Raw genomic sequence first — 18,459 nt, forward strand, 5'->3', positions numbered from 1 at the left:
GAGTATCTGCACTGATGAGAGCACCCTTGCTCAGTATGCTTAAGGTTTCATAAAGGTCTTCATAGACGATTATTACTCTCCAGAACTAGTCCGCACACATGTTTCTTGTGCCATATCTCCACAAACCTCAAACGGGGCACTTATAATGTATTCTCCATTGTACAAGGTGCCCATTGTCCATTTACGACTACATTAAACTTGATTGACCAAATTACTTCCATGATAGACAAGTGAATTATCTTCTATCTGGACAGGAACTTTGAGCTTCCCTAGTGGTTTAAACATTGAATACCATTCCTTTGTTGGAAACTGTGTTTTGATGTAGCACTATCAGCAAGCCATTATTATTACAATTGGTAGCAAAAGTTTTCTAACTTCTGCACCTAAAACAATCTATTGTTGCACTCAGCTTTATAATGACCTTATGTGTGGGTAGTAGCGTTCAACATTCTTCTTGTTATCAGTGCTTTTGCTTGAATTGCTTTGAGAACATTGCCATTTAATCTTTTTGTGATTAACCTTAACAGCAGCAAATGTAATTATCGTTTTTTCAGTCAGTGACAACACTGCTCTTCTTTCAGTAACTTTGCTGTTAAATTATCAAAAGACTGCCTAGTTTCATCTCACAAGTTCAAAACTGAAACAAATGAACTACACTTCACTGGCAGGCCACCTAAAACTTCTGAAATCTTGCTTGCATCTCCCGCTGGTTCACCAACATGGGGAAAGACAGTGCTAATGCTTAAATTACAGTGTGACGTTTCGTAATTAAATCAACAAAAGAATCAAATTTTGAAAATACATGCATTATATATTTTATAATTAAATAAATTTTGTTTCTATGTAACCATATTTGTTGCCGTTCACTGTTAGTGAATTCCGTGAAGCCCATTCCACATACTATTTGTTGTAGCAGTCAACATAACAGTTTGTTGCTGGTTGGATTCCATATCATACGAAATAAAAAGCATTACTTTTGCATTAAGCTCATCCCACAAATTCTTTTAATCGGTACCTTCAGCTGGTCTGACTGTACTTCTGCTAACAATATCCTGCAATTTCTTAGCATGAAACATAATTTTCGTGTGATATTTCCATAATTGAAAATTACCTACATCAAATTTCTGCTTGCTGGAAAACTTCATTTAATCCACCTTTTATCTTTTTTCACTATACTGATCAAAAACCTTTGATCTAATTGAACTTAATTCAGAGATTTGTTTGATGTGAAAATATTTTTTTGGGCCCGTACCAGTTGGACAGACTTTAATCAAGTTATAACAGCTGATGAAGTAAATAGTTTTATTTCTTAATTTAATGGACACTTATTCAGAAGACACAAGGCAATTGCATTTAACAATGGTGATACTAAAAGTTTAAGCAATGGAATAAGAGACCATGGGTCATCAAGAAATGCCAAAGATAAAATACAAAAAATACTTCCGACAGTTGGACAGCTGGTGGCCCGCAGGCTGCATTTGGTCCACGATTGATTTCAGTCTGACCTGCTGGAGAAATTCCAGGTGAACACAAAATGAATGCACTCTCAGAGGCATGTGTATTGAGGCACAATTTGCTTGTATGACATGATGGGAAAGGAGTGCCATTCATATGGGTGCGTTACTCCCTAAACGTTAACATCACAGATGCTAGTTTTGAGTTTATGTGCAAGGAGCACTGCTTTTACATGACGAGGCGGCCTGTGAGCTGAAGTATGTTTTTGAATCACGCCTGCGGTTCACCAAAGGTTGCCCATGTCTACACTAAAACCTTATTTGCATGTACACAGACTTTTAAAGAAAATCAGATCCCAGCTACACTACACTACACAACACAACAGCTTTTACTAATGAAGAAATAGTGGCTTTTAATTTTGTTAATGATAAATGGTGAAAAGAGGTGGATGCCATTTTCCATCTGACAGCGATGTGGCAAACGGATTGGCCTCACCACATTTATGTTGACAGGTGATGGAGTCACTTTATGAGAGATTCCCATAATTTTTTCGTCTAATGTGTCTTTATATAAATTTTTCTGTACAATATTTTTCACATTGTTTTTCATTCTGTGGGGTCTGCTGGCTTCTTTTGTGTTTCATATGTGTATTATTTGTTTTATTGTATTGTGGTAAATGTAGGGTTTTATTGGGAAGATTATGAGAGAGAGTTTCTGTGAAGGTCCTTGCCGCTGTTGTCTTGGTGATACTGCATGGCATATGGATGTTAGGTGTCAAATATAGGTTCTGTGCTGTGATTTGGAACTTTTAATTTACTGTAGATATTTCAAATCCTTGCTTGTATCTGTACTTTCTACTATGAAATCCATTATCTCAGTCATACCATAAATGATAAGTATTAATATAGTATTTTTTATTGTTGAATATTTATTTTGTAATTTTCTTTTATTTTGCTTGTTTATTGTAGACTTTAACTGAAACTATTGCAACATTTAACTACGTACTGTAATTTGACCAATAACAAAAGTTTATTCATATGATTCTGTACAGCTTCATCTTTGTACTCTTGCCCCCCTTTTTCGAAAAAGTCCCAAATTCACATTTCTGTACACCTAACAGCTATGGAAGGAAAGTTTGATTGACAACATCTAATGCAAAGAAATTAGAATGACACATTATAATCACAGGTGCTGAAAAGTTGATTCTAGGGTAGAGATCAAGAAGATGGCCCAGAGTTTATTAAAAGCAGACCTACCTGTGTTGTATAAATAGACCACTCACTGAATTACATAAGTGTTGAGTTGCTGACAAGTACACGTGGAAAATGAAAATAGAGAGAGAGAGAGAGAGAGAGAGAGAGAGAGAGATCTATATTAGATGGACACACAATGTAGGGATAGCAGTTTGGCTGGTGGATTGGAAAGGGGTGTGTCTATTTTGGTGGGTAGAGAGAGAAAGAGGTGGGAAGCAGGAAGAGGGGTTGGGGAAAGGTAACTAATGGCTCGGAAGAAGGCAGCAGGTGTGGAGGATAGATATGTGGGAGGGGGAGGTAGGGGCAGGTACAGGTGCAGGTGCACAGGCATGCAACACATAGGCACTGGAGCCGGTGAGGTGAGGCCCACGATGAAGGTAGCAAGGATTGTGAAGGCACGACAGGACGGAGGAAGGGGAAACTATGGGTAGAGAGTGTGGGGAAAGTGGTTTAGCAGAGATTGAGGCCAGGAGGATTCAGAAGCTAAAGGTGTGTTGCAAGGATAACTGCCATCTACATAGTTCAGAAAAGCAAGAAACAGATGACACGGGTTGTGAAGCAGCCATTCAACTCAAATATGTTTTGGTCAGCTGTTCGCTGGGGGTCGTCAGTTCGGTTTTTGGTGCCAGTTTGATGGTGGCCATTCTTTTTGTTGAACAGCCCATTGGTGGCATGCCCACATAAAATGCTGTACACAAATTGCTGCAGAGCTGGTATGTGGCATGACTGCTTTCACAGGTGCCCCTGCCTCTGGTGGCTTAACGTAGTACTGTAACAGGACTGGAGTAGGATATGCTGGGTGGATATTTTGGAGAGGTCTTGCACCTGGTCTTCCTCCATGATATGAGCACCGTGGCAAGGTGTGAGAGCGGGAGTGGCAGAGGGATGGGTCAGGATGTCATGTAGTGTTGGTGGGTGTTGGAATGCCACTTTAGGATGGGTTTGGAAAGATTGTGGGCTGGATGTCCCTTATTTCTAGGTATGATGCTAGGTAAGGCCCTTACAAGAATGTGTTTCAGTTGGTCCAGTCAGAACTTCCAGAGAAATCCTTATTTGCAGTGACAAGGGGGTTTAAATATTTTAATGTTGAGCACCAGAAAGTAATAAGGTGGCACGGCAGCCAGATGTGCTGTGAGGGAAAATGCTTTGTGATTTGGTGTACCATGTTGCAGTATTACTCATTACTTCAGAAGAGCCAAATGAAGCAGCAAGGTTATAGATGCATTTACACCTAGGCATCTCGCACCTAGTGCCCGAGTTTGCCTCACATGCAAAAAAAAGCGTGCATGCAGGTGTACACGTGTTTCTCAGCATACGTGATGACAAACACACGTTTGTGTGTTTGTTATCATTTATTTCCAGTACAGTTTTTGCCTCCAAGAATGCTCCATCATTTAGGATTTATCAGTTGTTGTTGACTTACAAGCATACAAACAGCTTCAACAAGAAATGCAGTTTAGCATGTATGTTTTACCACAGGGAGACGCTGCTCGAGTGAAATCACTTTTGGATGAAGGAGCCAATCCAAACACAAAGGATTTTGCTGGTTGGACACCACTAGTAAGTGAAAGCCCTACATGTTATTCAACTGAAAAAACATTTTAAGACTTTATTGCATACTCTGTAACATGATATGATTCATAATATGCTGCTAGTATTTTATCTCTATATGTAAAAGGAAATGTCCTGACTGATTCACTGACTCATCATCGCCCTGCCCAAACGGCTAGGGACAATAACTTGAAATGTGGAGAGAGTGCTGACCCCATAGTGTAGGCATCACTTAAGAAGGGATTTTTAGAAATTCTCTACCCGAAGTTGGTGAAATAGACCATGTAACATTCTTGTAAATATTGTCACTATTAAGGTAGTTTTGACGCTATAACTACAAAAATTGGTATTTGGATTCTTGATCAGAAATGATGGATATGTGTTTCAGCATTGTTTGGAAATTCAACCCCTAAGTGGGTGAAGTAGTGGGTGAAAATTATTTTGGAAATAAAATCATTATTAAAGAACTACTAAAGCACTTTTAAAGCTACATCTATGAAAATTAGTACTTGACTTCTTTTTCAGTGTTTTTGGAAAATCAACCCTAAGGGGCTAAAATAGGTGTTGAAAATTTTCATAAAACTGTTTTAAACAATGGAAAATACAGGACAGAATAATGACAGTATTAAGAAAAGTATAGATTGCTGCTCACTATATAGAGGAGATGTTGAGCAGCAGACAGTCACACTGGTGAGAATGTGAACTTGTGAGCTTTTGGCCAAAAGGCCTCCTTCTGAAACGACCCACACATGTCTGGCCTCAGTGGTCATGTAAATGTGTGTGTGTGTGTGTGTGTTTTGTGTACTTTAGAAGTTCTTCTGGCCTACAACTCCCATGTTTAGCATTCTTTTTGGTGTGTCTGTCTGTGGCTCAAAGTCTCCCCTATATGGTTAGGAGTAATCTATCTTTTTATAATCTATACTGTAGGCATCAGTTAAGCAGGAATTTTTTGAAATTTCACCCCAAGGCATTGATATAATGGATGACAAGTTTTTATAAAAAATGTGTCACTATGAAGGCAATCTTGAAGCTAATGCAACGAAAATTGATGTTTGGTATCTCAGTCAGAAATAAAAGAAAAAAAAATGTTCAGAGTTTTGGGAAATTTGAAAGATTTTTAAAAATTATTATTAAAAGACTACTTAAGAATTTTTAAATCTACATGTATGAAAATTTGCATTGGACTTGTCTGGTAGATATGAAGAAATATGTGTTAATGAATGTGGAAATGTCACCATAAGAACTAACAAAACTCAAAACTCTGAGCACTTACATCCAGGACTACAAATTGTTATATGAAAGAATTGTCACTGTTACCCATAAGTTATATGGAAATGAAATGGTTGTAACAGGAGTATATGCACTGAATGATGATATGCCGCTGCGAACCAAAGGTCATTTCTAGCAGAAATTAGACCACCTACTCAACAAAGTTAAGAGCCACCGACAAGCAATAATAGCAGGAGATTTTAATGCAAGAGTGGGCTTACAGGTAAATGTTGTAGTGCTAGGAAGATACAGAGATAGTGTTGTTAATAGTTTTGGAGAAAATCTTATAGAATTCTGTAACCAGTGTTGCTTAAGAATTTAGAACAGAAATTTTTCACATAAATATATTACCAGATATACATGGGAAAGATTCTCATTACAACATAAATCTTTAATTGATTACATCATTAGTAAGCAGAGATCCAAAATGGTAGTTCAAGACTGTAGAGCCATGCGGGGAGCCAGTAGTGGATCTGATTACTATATAATTTTATCAAAGATGACATACCTGTTTGGAAGAAAACCATGAAAAAGTGGACAGGTGACTATCCAGTGCAATGACGAAAAACTGGGACGACACAGTATAAGATCTTTCTCCTAAAGCAGTTCAGCGTGAAGGATATATTCAACAAAGATTTGGAGTGTGAACAAAAAATGATGCCAGAAGATGAGAATGTTGAAAGGGAATACGAGAATATTAAACAAGCAATAAGGAAAATTGCTGTAAAGGTACTGGGGACTGTGAGAGTAAAGGGTAGACAAACATGATCCTCCATGGAAGTCAGATGACCTTAAGTGTTTGCTTTTGGAAAAGGAAAATTTATACAAAAAATGGTTATCAACTAAATCACCTCAAGATAGACAAAATTGCAAGACACTAAATCAGGACTAAGGAACAGGATTAAATTAAAAAAGAACTAGATGTGGGAACAGAAATACATCCAGACTGTGAGTTTAATAGGTGGATCACAGATGACAGAAATATGGAGAACAATCACTGGTATGAAGAAAACACCAGTAAACAAAGCAATAGACAATTTAATTCCTTTAAACGAATGGAAAAAGCATTATGCGACTCTTCTAACTGGAGACAGACGGCAGTACATTAGAGACGAAGAAGGTAGGAGTGAACAAACAGTTCGAAATGCGGTCATCACAATAGAGGAAGTACACAATGCATTTGATAAAATGAAGAATGGCCAATCACCAGGTCCTGGAAATATTCCTACGTAATTATGTAAAGCTGGAGGACACCATTTGGAGAAAAGAATACACCTTATAAACAACTGCTGTCAACAGATTGAAGTTCCATCAGATTGGAAAAGATCGTATATAGTCTCCATATTCAAGAAGGAACATAGAAGAGACAGTAATTGCTACAGAGCCATCAGTGTGACCTGCACAATGAGCCACTTATTTGGCAAAATTATGTATGAGAAAATATGACAAAATGTTTGACACCATATTGGAGAAGACCAGAGTGGGTTCAGAAAGAACAGATCTTGTACAGATAACCTCTTTATTTTACAACAGCTAATGGAGAAATTTATAGCAGTAGGGAAGGAGTTTCACATTGTCTTTGTAGATTTAACTAAAGCCTAAGACACGGTTCATAGAGCAAAACTCTGGGAAGCCCTGAAAGATTTTAATATGGATGATGATCTTTTACAGATTATTATTGAAATGTACAGAGATAATAAGGTACGGATTGAAAGAAGGACAAAATTATCAGCACTATTAATGTCACAAAAGGGCTGAGACAAGATTGCAGTATGTCAGCCATCTTGTTCAATGTATATGTATAAGTGGCTCTCAGGAGGTGGCTGTGGAGAAATGGGAATTATTATTAATGATATACAGCTATTTTCATTAAGTTTTGCTGAAGATTGAGCTGTTCTAGCAAAAGATGAATTCGATCTTGAGTTCATGATATGGCGTTTATATCAGGAGTATGATAAATGAGGACTGCAAATGAGTCTGATAGAAACCGAATATCTGGTAGTGAATAGTGACTAAATTTGAAGTGCACATCAGTGACAGAGCAATTATGAAACAGATACTAGAAAAAATTAAATATCTATGGACATACATTGACAAAAATGGACCGGGTACTACATAAATAAAATTTAGTATACAAAAAAGCAGAAAAGTAATAGGGTGTATGAATTCTTTTTGGTGGGACAAGAACATCTCTAATAATTGTAATAAAAGAATGGGTAGGGTAGTGGTTGAATCTGTTCTATTCTATGGGGCAGTGCGACCTGAAAAGAATAATAACAGCTGTGGAAATGCATTATTTATGAAAGAGTGCCAAAATATCAAGAATCAAAAAGAAAACTAATGACGAAAGTGAGAGCTCGAATGAAGGCAGATGAAACACTGATAGACAGAACTGAAAGAAAGTCTATGGACATCTGTTGAGAGTGCCAGATTATTGACGGCCAAAAAAATATGATACCTGTATTAATTAAGCCCATAATAATAATAATAATAATAATAATAATAATAAGTACATTCAGAAAAGACCATGCTGGCCTTAGCTATTGTGAAAAGTTTAGAAGCGGTTGCAATTTGTGAACTAAATTGAAGAAAGCTGTTTAACAGTCAACGTGACAAATCGGCTTTATCAGAATTGCACAGAAGAAGAAACTTGTCTTTAATACATTAATTTTTCAGTACGCCTAATATGCTTATAAAGTTATTTTTGTTGTACTTATCGTGCAGTTGCGAGTGAAGCAGTGGGTGCTAAGCTAGTAAATGGTACTTTACCAAAAATTTATAAAAACATTGTTACTAAAGTTTTTGTCTTTGTTATGCTCTAGTTGCCTTCATTACATAACATTTTCAGTGAAAATTTGTCACACTTTCAAAAGTACTAAAAATAAATTAATTACTTAGGAACAAGCATACCTTAGCTTTCTGAGTGACATGTTGTTGTACCACCAGAAAGTTTGCCTCTAGGAAAACACAGTTCCTTGGTGTTCGTACTTGATGATGGAACCCCAGGTCACTTCACTAATTTTTGAACATCTTGTGAAGACAGTGGGAGGGACATAGAGGATCCAGTGCATTGGCCTGTGTAATCTCGTGCTAAACCGGATTTTGCTTATGGCGATACTTTCAGCAGCAAGCCAATAATGCTGGTGCAGTTTTTCAGCAGGACCCAGGCATAACTAAATAAATGGTATTGTCAGTTTTTTCTGTCATCTTCACATGTGAATTTCTCAAGTCTGATATCTTTGTCTTTGATTTGCATACTTCACAACCAGACACGTTGTGCATTATGAAGATATTTCGTACAAATATTTGCAGTTTTTTCCTTAACCTATTGGCATAAGGTGTGAGGGGGAATGAACATACGACATAGCCCACACGTGGGCTTTATTGACATATTATGATTCTAGCAGGCATCAGATTCATTTGACGCCTGCTGTCATACATTCTTGATAGAGATTCCAATGCTGGAGCAGTACTCGTAGAATTGGTTACACTATCACCTTAGGTGTAAATTCCTTTGTAGATGCTCCATATTTCCCCACGATTCTGCCAACAAACATGTCTTCTGTTCACCTTCCCTACTACAGATTGGACATGTCTGCCCTGTTCTTCATAGTTGTACCCATAAACAATTAATCTAAATGATTGGATGTGGTAGTTAATCACCGATCTTGTGATCAGGTACTATCAGGTTCTTTCTCTTTGCTATTTGTGTTATTTGACAGTTGTTTGTGTTTAAAGACATTATCTGTTTAGTGAATGAAGTGGCTGTGCCACCTTTGGTGACGTGGTCAGTGTTCATCCTGTAGTGTTGTTTCATGTAACTCAGTAACAATGCTTATTGCAAGATGTGTTCGTAGGACCATTTTGTCTCTGTTTAGGAATCTCTTCTTGACTCCCCCTCTCCACACCCTCTCATGCCACTCCCCAAAGTACCGTTCATAAACAGTTCCCACACAGACTTTGCACCATTGTTTAGTGTTCTTAGTGGTGTTCTTCAGTCTTGTGAAATTGTTCAGTTTGCCTGTTGGAAATGATTTCATTTCTAATAGAGTCCCTTAAAGCCTAAGGACCATAACTCGACTTTCCATTATTTTATAGAAAGATTCAGGATCATGTTTGGCAAGTGGTATTCTATTAACAAAGCGAACACTGTAATTTGTAACTCACATAAGTAGCAGCACAGGTTTCTGATGTAAGCAGAGACGTATCTGTGAAACAGTGTAGTTGGGAGTTAACACCACTCTGTCTGCTGTTGTTTTGAGTTTTTGCAATTTGTTGTGGATCTTTGATCTTTTAACTGTTGAAGTAATAGGACTTCATTTGTTTCATTGTTTGAATTGTGTTCACTGTGATTCAGCATTAGTTTAATGATAAAGACAGCACCAGGGAACCATTTATTTGGGACTATAATGGATCCAGCAATGAATAATTTCCATAACTTTCAAAGTCATCCAGTGTTGGTGATTGTTTCATATTTTCTCATTAGATTGATACCGTACATCAAAATTAATAATAATTTCTTCTTTTTAGATGCTTTTATCAATATAAAGCATGTCATCAGAGTCATAAAGCTGTAGCTAAATTATTGATGAAATTAGCCCTAAGTGATAAGAATAATGTTGAAATCATAGACCAAAAGTTCATGACAAGTGGCCACTCCCATCTCACCAGTGATTACAGTTCTGTCTTAATATAAAACTGCAGCAGGACACAACAAACAATAATAGAAAATAAAATAATAGAGAAAACAAACAATTTGTCCCAACAACTGGTACAATATTATCGCCAAGTCAGGGAGAGTAAATCTCTTTCATGTGACTGTATTGACAAACAGTTGCTTCTTTTCTGTGGAAAACTTGTTGAAGTCAATCAACAAAAGGAAAACTGACACTGAAAAGAAATCCAGTGTCTTGGCTCAAGATGCAGTGGATTCATTACCAAAAGTGTGATCCATTCACATTCTTGTTCTAGCAAACATTTTATGTGGACTTGGAAGTTCAGCTGTAAGCTGAGATCTAAAAAAGGACACACAGTTCCTATGTCTAATACACCTCAAGGAAAGCTGTGCACAGCACCATGTGCAGTTACAAAAGAGAAGAAGGAGAGTATGGAATAAGTGTGGCATTCCACCTGTTCATGTAATTTAAAAAATAAAATAAAATCCTGTATCTGTGTACATCCTAGTGGTGTAACTTCATTTTTGCCTTTATATCACATCTATGACTGATAAAATTTATTAAAATTGTTTAATCGAATTAGAAAAAACTATTATTTATAACATATTTGTAAAAAATGATGTAAAAGTACTGTTGAGTTTTCTATAACAACCCTAGTAAAACATTAAATATCTTGAAATGAGAATGATGTGAGTTACATTACTTATATTCCAAGGGGTTCAGTTATTGAATGTTGTGATACTTACAGGGTTGCTGACAAACTGTTCAACAGTTGTAAAAAATATTATAGTTTTCAATAATCATGTTCAATAGAAAAATGAAGAACCATTAAAGGCAATTGCATTACTCACTTAAGTGTTTTATTGTCCTTATATTATGTTTTGTGCTATAGTTTGTGTATTCAGTGTATCATAAGTGTAATAATATGGTCTCTCTCTATTTTTGTAGCATGAAGCTGTGCAATCAGGAAATTTTACCATAGCAGAGTTGCTGGTAAAATCTGGAGCTGCTGTGAATGCTACTGGTGCAGGAAATACTACTGCTTTGCATGAAGCTGTGGAAAGTAATAATATAGACATTGTGAAGTTGCTGGTTTCACAAGGAGCATGTGTTAATGCCCGTAATGCGTATGGTTTATCTCCTCGGTAAGAGAGAAAAAATTGATTTAGTTAAATGACATGTCACATACTAGTGGTTTTTTCAGAACCAAAGATAAGTGACAGATTTTAATTAAAAAAGGGGAATTACTCATTATGCTGTGAGAACTTTTTACACACTTTGTCATCGTATTAATAATATTATACAGGGTACAATTATTGAAGTTAATGAAATAAAATTTTAATAACTTCTGAAAGGTTCGCGTTAGGATGTTCAAACTGCACGGTTGACTGCTGGGCATGATGGGTATTAGCATATGCATGCATATCTTGGTTTAGCAACAAAGCCCACTTTCATTTGGATGGGTTTATCAATGAGCAAAATTGGTGCATTTAGGAGACCGAGAATCCGCATTTTGTGATTGAGAAGTCTCTTCCCCCTCAACGGGTGACTCTGTGGTGTACAGTGTCCAGTCACAGAATAATTGGTGCGATATTCCTCGATGGCACGAATGGTATGTGAAGGTTTTGGATAACGATTTCATTCCCATTATCCGGGTAACCTGATTTCGACAAGATGTGGTTCACGGAAGACAGAGATCGACTCCATCAAAGCAGGAGAGTGTTTGATGTCCTGGAGAAGCACTTTGGCAACCCCATTCTGGCTGTGGGGTACCCAGAGGCCACTGGCACGGACCTCAATTGGCCGCCATATTCTACGCATCTGGACAAATGTGACAACTTTCTGTGGGGCTGTATTAAAGACATGGTGTACAGCAATAACACCAAAACTCTTGCTGAGCTGAAAACAGCCATTCAGGAGGTCATGAACAGCACTGATGTTCTGACACTTCAGTTGTTCATACAGAATTTTACTATTCATCTGCGCCACTTCATCGCCAGTGATGGCAGCCATATCCAACATTTCATAATCTAAATCCAAATATCTGTAGTGATGTTTACAAATTGAATAAAGTGTGCGCACACCGTAGTTCGTAACTAATTTACTTTTTTCTCACATAGTCCAATAATTGTCACCCTCTATAATATCAATACTTGTATTAAGAGGAAAGACAACTGTGTACATGGTAATATGGCTATGGATGGTTTTCACAACTCATTTTGCTGTCACTTCTTTCAAACAGGATGTTTATGTCTTGCATTTTAACTGAGCATAAATTTTTTCAGTGTTTTCTGTTATATTACTTTTCTCCCACTTTCTTTTAAAACTACTCTGATTGCTGCATTTTATAGTCACCAGTGCAATTTACTAAAATATTTAGTTACTTCATGAACCTCCTTTGAATTATTGGCTGTTATTTTTCCAAACACACACACACACACACGCACACACTAAATTCTGCAATCTTGCTCAGGGTATAATGTGATGCCAACTGACAGCAATGTTGTCCATTTGCTTGCAGAAATGTGTATTAGTATGGAATGGCATGGGTGTGTATGGAATGGCATGGGTGTGCAAATTGCTCTTGTGCTCCTTAATGTCTGCAGTTGTGAAAAACAACAGCTGCTTATTCCGGTAGGTCCTGGCGGCAAATGTGCTCAGGAAACTGAGATCACGCTGTTTCAGTTTGTCCACCAGTGATGAATCTTAGACAAAACAATGATTTTGACATGGGTTTCCACATAATGAGCAGGTCAGGTTCATGTGGAGCTGGAAACACAACCACCAAGCCAATTTAAAATTAAGTATTAAAAATTAATTCCCCCTACAGACACTTTAGAATTTTAAGTAAGTGTGAATTCAAAAACATGCAATTAAATGGAGAGAAGTAACTGAACAATTGATAGATTTGTGTTAGTGTTTAATCTCCAGCCTAAAAATCAATCAGCCTACTGTTGTATGGGATAGTAAGTTTTCTGCACTGGAAGCTTAAATAGGAGTTCAGAAGGTACCCAAAATTTTTAAATATGCAACACTGTCAATCAGCATGTTTGAAAATAGAGTAGTTGACATCGTTTCAGTTTATAGATGCCTCTAAATTACCAATTGAAAAAACTCCATTAAAGAGTGTTCTATAATATATACACCTCACTGATTATTAAGCTGCCATGTAATTATACGAAATATCTCTGAATACTTCTATTCATGCTATTTATTTGTGGTATTATGGGGAGGGAGGAGGCGGGGGTGCAGATGTCCATTGTTGTTGTTGTTGTGGTCTTCAGTCCCGAGACTGGTTTGATGCAGCTCTCCATGCTACTCTATCCTGTGCGAGCTTCTTCATCTCCCAGTACCTACTGCAACCTACATCCTTCTGAATCTGCTTAGTGTATTCATCTCTTGGTCTCCCCCTACGATTTTTACCTTCCACGCTGCCCTCCAATACTAAATTTGTGATCCCTTGATGCCTCAAAATATGTCCTACCAACCGATCCCTTCTTTTTGTCAAGTTGTGCCACAAACTCCTCTTCTCCCCAATTCTATTCAATACCTCCTCGTTAGTTATGTGATCTACCCATCTAATCTTCAGCATTATTCTGTAACACCACATTTCGAAAGCTTCTATTCTCTTCCTGTCCAAACTATTAACCGTCCATGTTTCACTTCCATACATGGCTACACTCCATACAAATACTTTCAGAAATGACTTCCTGACACTTAAATCTGTACTCGATGTTAACAAATTTCTCTTCTTCAGAAACGCTTTCCTTGCCATTGCCAGTCTACATTTTATATCCTCTCTACTTCGACCATCATCAGTTATTTTGCTCCCCAAATAGCAAAACTCCTTTACTACTTTAAGTGTCTCATTTCCTAATCTAATACCCTCAACATCACCCGACTTAATTCGACTACATTCCATTATCCTCGTTTTGCTTTTGTTGATGTTCATCTTATATCCTCCCTTCAAGACACCATCCATTCCGTTCAACTGCTCTTCCAAGTCCTTTACTGTCTCTGACAGAATTACAATGTCATCGGCGAACCTCAAAGTTTTTATTTCTTCTCCATGGATTTTAATACCTACTCTGAATTTTTCTTTTGTTTCCTTTACTGCTTGCTCAATATACAGATTGAATAACATCGGGGAGAGGCTACAACCCTGTCTTACTCCCTTCCCAACCACTGCTTCCCTTTCATGTCCCTCGACTCTTATAACTGCGATCTGGTTTCTGTACAAATTGTAAATAGCCTTTCGCTCCCTGTATTTTACCCCTGCCACCTTTAGAATTTGAAAGAGAGTATTCCAGTCAACATTGTCAAAAGCTTTCTCTAAGTCTACAAATGCTAGAAACGTAGGTTTGCCTTTCCTTAATCTTTCTTCTAAGATAAGTCATAAGGTCAGTATTGCCTCACGTGTTCCAGTATTTCTACGGAAGCCAAACTGATCTTCCCCGAGGTCGGCTCCTACTAGTTTTTCCATTCGTCTGTAAAGAATTCGTGTTAGTATTTTGCAGCTGTGGCTTATTAAACTGATTGTTCGGTAATTTTCACATCTGTCAACACCTGCTTTCTTTGGGATTGGAATTATTATATTCTTCTTGAAGTCTGAGGGTATTTCGCCTGTTTCATACATCTTGCTCACCAGATGGTAGAGTTTTGTCAGGACTGGCTCTCCCAAGGCCGTCAGTAGTTCCAATGGAATGTTGTCTTCTCCGGGGGCCTTGTTTCGACTCAGATCTTTCAGTGCTCTGTCAAACTCTTCACGCAGTATCGTATCTCCGATTTCATCTTCATCTACATCCTCTTCCATTTCCATAATATTGTCCTCAAGTACATCGCCCTTGTATAAACCCTCTATATACTCCTTCCACCTTTCTGCCTTCCCTTCTTTGCTTAGAACTGGGTTTCCATCTGAGCTCTTGATATTCATACAAGTGGTTCTCTTCTCTCCAAAGGTCTCTTTAATTTTCCTGTAGGCAGTATCTATCTTACCCCCAGTGAGATAAGCCTCTACATCCTTACATTTGTCCTCTAGCCATCCCTGCTTAGCCATTTTGCACTTCCTGTCGAACTCATTTTTGAGACATTTGTATTCCTTTTTGCCTGCTTCATTTACTGCATTTTTATATTTTCTCCTTTCATCAATTAAATTCAATATTTCTTCTGTTACCCAAGGATTTCTACTAGCCCTTGTCTTTTTACCTACTTGATCCTCTGCTGCCTTCACTACTTCATCCCTCAAAGCTACCCATTCTTCTTCTACTGTATTTCTTTCCCCCATTTCTGTCAATTGTTCTCTTATGCTCTCCCTGAGACTCTGTACAACCTCTGGTTCTTTCAGTTTATCCAGGTCCCATCTCCTTAAATTCCTACCTTTTTGCAATTTCTTCAGTTTTAATCTACAGGTCATAACCAATACATTGTGGTCAGAGTCCACATCTGCCCCTGGAAATGTCTTACAATTTAAAACCTGGTTCCTAAATCTCTGTCTTACCATTATATAATCTATCTGATACCTTTTAGTATCTCCAGGGTTCTTCCATGTATACAACCTTCTATCATGATTCTTAAACCAAGTGTTAGCTATGATTAAGTTATGCTCTGTGCAAAATTCTACCAGGCGGCTTCCTCTTTCATTTCTTAGCCCCATTCTATATTCACCTACTACGTTTCCTTCTCTCCCGTTTCCTACATTCGAATTCCAGTCACCCATGACTATTAAATTTTCGTCTCCCTTCACTATCTGCATAATTTCTTTTATTTCATCATACATTTCTTCGTCATCTGCAGAGCTAGTTGGCATATAAACTTGTACTACTGTAGTAGGTGTGGGCTTCGTATCTATCTTGGGCACAATAATGCGTTCACTATGCTGTTTGTAGTAGCTTACCCGCATTCCTATTTTCCTATTCATTATTAAACCTACTCCTGCATTACCCCTATTTGACTTTGTGTTTATAACCCTGTAGTCACCTGACCAGAAGTCTTGTTCCTCCTGCCACCGAACTGTACTAATTCCCACTATATCTAACTTTAATCTATCCATTTCCCTTTTTAAATTTTCTAACCTACCTGCCCGATTAAGGGATCTGACATTCCACACTCCGATCCATAGAACGCCAGTTTTCTTTCTCCTGATAACGACGTCCTCTTGAGTAGTCCCCGCCTGGAGATCCGAATGGGGGACTATTTTACCTCCGGAATATTTTACCCAAGAGGACGCCATCATCATTTAATCATACAGTAAAGCTGCATGCCCTCGGGAAAAATTACGGCTGTAGTTTCCCCTTGCTTTGAGCCGTTCGCAGTACCAGCACAGCAAGGCCGTTTTGGTTATTGTTACAAGGCCATATCAGTCAATCATCCAGACTGTTGCCCTTGCAACAACTGAAAAGGCTGCTGCCCCTCTTCAGGAACCACACGTTTGTCTGGCCTCTCAACAGATACCCCTCCGTTGTGGTTGTACCTACGGTACGGCTATCTCTATCGCTGAGGCACGCAAGCCTCCCCACCAACGGCAAGGTCCATGGTTCATGGGGGTAGGATGTCCATATGTACATATAAATTTAAATTATTGTACCAAGCAACTACTCATAACAAATTACTGGAACATGAAGTCCTCCAAAATATATTTTATATTATCAACACTACTAGGCTGGCTTGTTAACATAAAAGAAATGTAGATTAATAGTGAACAATTTATCAGATACATATTTTTTGACCCCCACCAGTTTTTATTTCTTTCATTATTATCATAAGCTCTGTCATTACAGTTATTGTTATAACATCAAGTTGAACACATATATTTCAAAACGACACAATACATGTAAGTCACTGAGTCCAAGTCTAGCAGCCGCTGGCTGGCTGGCCGCTTAGGTGGCACGGCTGCTGCATGGCTGGCAGACAGCGCCGCATGTAGAGGACGCGCGTAATTGCGTGGAAGCACTTTGAATGATCGGCGAGTCACAACACTTTTACCCCCTTTGAAAGTTTTGCACTGGTCTTGATGGAGGTGGCCTGTAGATTGCTAACGTCCATAGGCGTTGTTTGACTGGCCGTAAAGTCTCGAGGAGGAGGCTTTCCGTACGGACGGAAGTGTCTCCGATGATAACGGGTCGAAATGACGAGTCTTAGGGGTTGAATCTGGTGGGTCCCCGTGCACCAATCTGCCCGTGGTGGCAAGTCCGGTTGATATAACAGGAGACAGGGATGATGTGTCGGCGTAGGTAGGAGGAGGAGGTGAGTAGAGTTGCTCCGACAGATGATGGTCATCTGGTTCCTGCATGGGCACGTCTCCCGGTGGTGTCAGTCCTTGTGCTGGCACTGATATGATGATGGTGAGAGGACTGTGTTGTGAGTAATGAGAGATTCCAGTATCCCAAGCATCAGGTAGAGCCGAAGGTGGTGTAGCGGCATACGGAACAGGCGTTGCCGGCACACGAGGCCGAAGCTGGTCCAAATGACGCACTGCAACACCCGTGTCCGTCTGGATTTCATACAGGTGTCGGCCACAATGTCGTAAGATGCGGCCAGGACTCCATTTTGCCCGCTTTCCATATCCCCGTACCCATACAAGGTCGTCGGCGGTGAACCGGCCAAGCGAAGGCACCCGCGGCTGTGAGGTGGAAGGCCGCAGAATATGAAGCAGCATGCAGGGCTGTTGGCCATGTAAGAGCTCAGCCGGGCTGTGGTCGCCCATGGGGGTGAAACGGTAAGAAGCCAGGAATTGGAGAAGTGCATCATCAGCAGCAGAAGAAGTCAGGAGTTTCCTCGTCTGAGCCTAAAATGTGCGGACCAGTCGTTCAGCCTCACCGTTTGATTGTGGATGGAAAGGAGGGGCCGTGACATGCATGACGCCGTGACGAGCACAAAAATCCGCAAATTCGGAAGAGGCAAATTGCGGACCATTATCAGTAACAAGAGTAGAGGGAAGGCCTTCCAAAGAGAAAATGCGGACGAGAGCATTAGTGGTGACAGCAGTGGTAGGCGACATGCAATGGACAATGAAAGGAAAGTTAGAGTAGGCGTCAATTATGAGTAGCCAATAAGTACCTAAAAATGGTCCTGTGAAGATGACTTCGGGGCGGCGGCCTGTGACACACAAGGGGCACAGGCAGCGACCATGTGTGCTATTTCAGAGTCGATGCCAGGCCAGTACACATGACGGCGTGCCAAAGATTTTGTGCGAGAGATATCCCAGTGCCCTTGGTGAAGGAGGCGCAAAACCAAAGCACCCAGAGACGCAGATACCA

At 39.0% G+C, this 18,459-nt stretch overlaps 1 protein-coding gene across 2 annotated transcripts in view; it reads left to right on the forward strand.

Annotated features, from left to right (window-relative positions):
* LOC126259419 (BRCA1-associated RING domain protein 1-like) overlaps nucleotides 1-18,459 on the forward strand; it is a 194,954-nt gene that overhangs the window by 105,171 nt on the left and 71,324 nt on the right. For both annotated transcript variants that reach the window (XM_049956200.1, XM_049956201.1), the window contains 2 exons: nucleotides 4,188-4,268; nucleotides 11,153-11,349. In XM_049956200.1, coding sequence (XP_049812157.1) covers nucleotides 4,188-4,268; nucleotides 11,153-11,349 — 278 coding nt within the window. The remainder of the gene's footprint in view (nucleotides 1-4,187; nucleotides 4,269-11,152; nucleotides 11,350-18,459) is intronic.

The sequence above is a fragment of the Schistocerca nitens genome, chromosome 5, assembly GCF_023898315.1.
Source record: "Schistocerca nitens isolate TAMUIC-IGC-003100 chromosome 5, iqSchNite1.1, whole genome shotgun sequence".
Taxonomy (NCBI): domain Eukaryota; kingdom Metazoa; phylum Arthropoda; class Insecta; order Orthoptera; family Acrididae; genus Schistocerca; species Schistocerca nitens.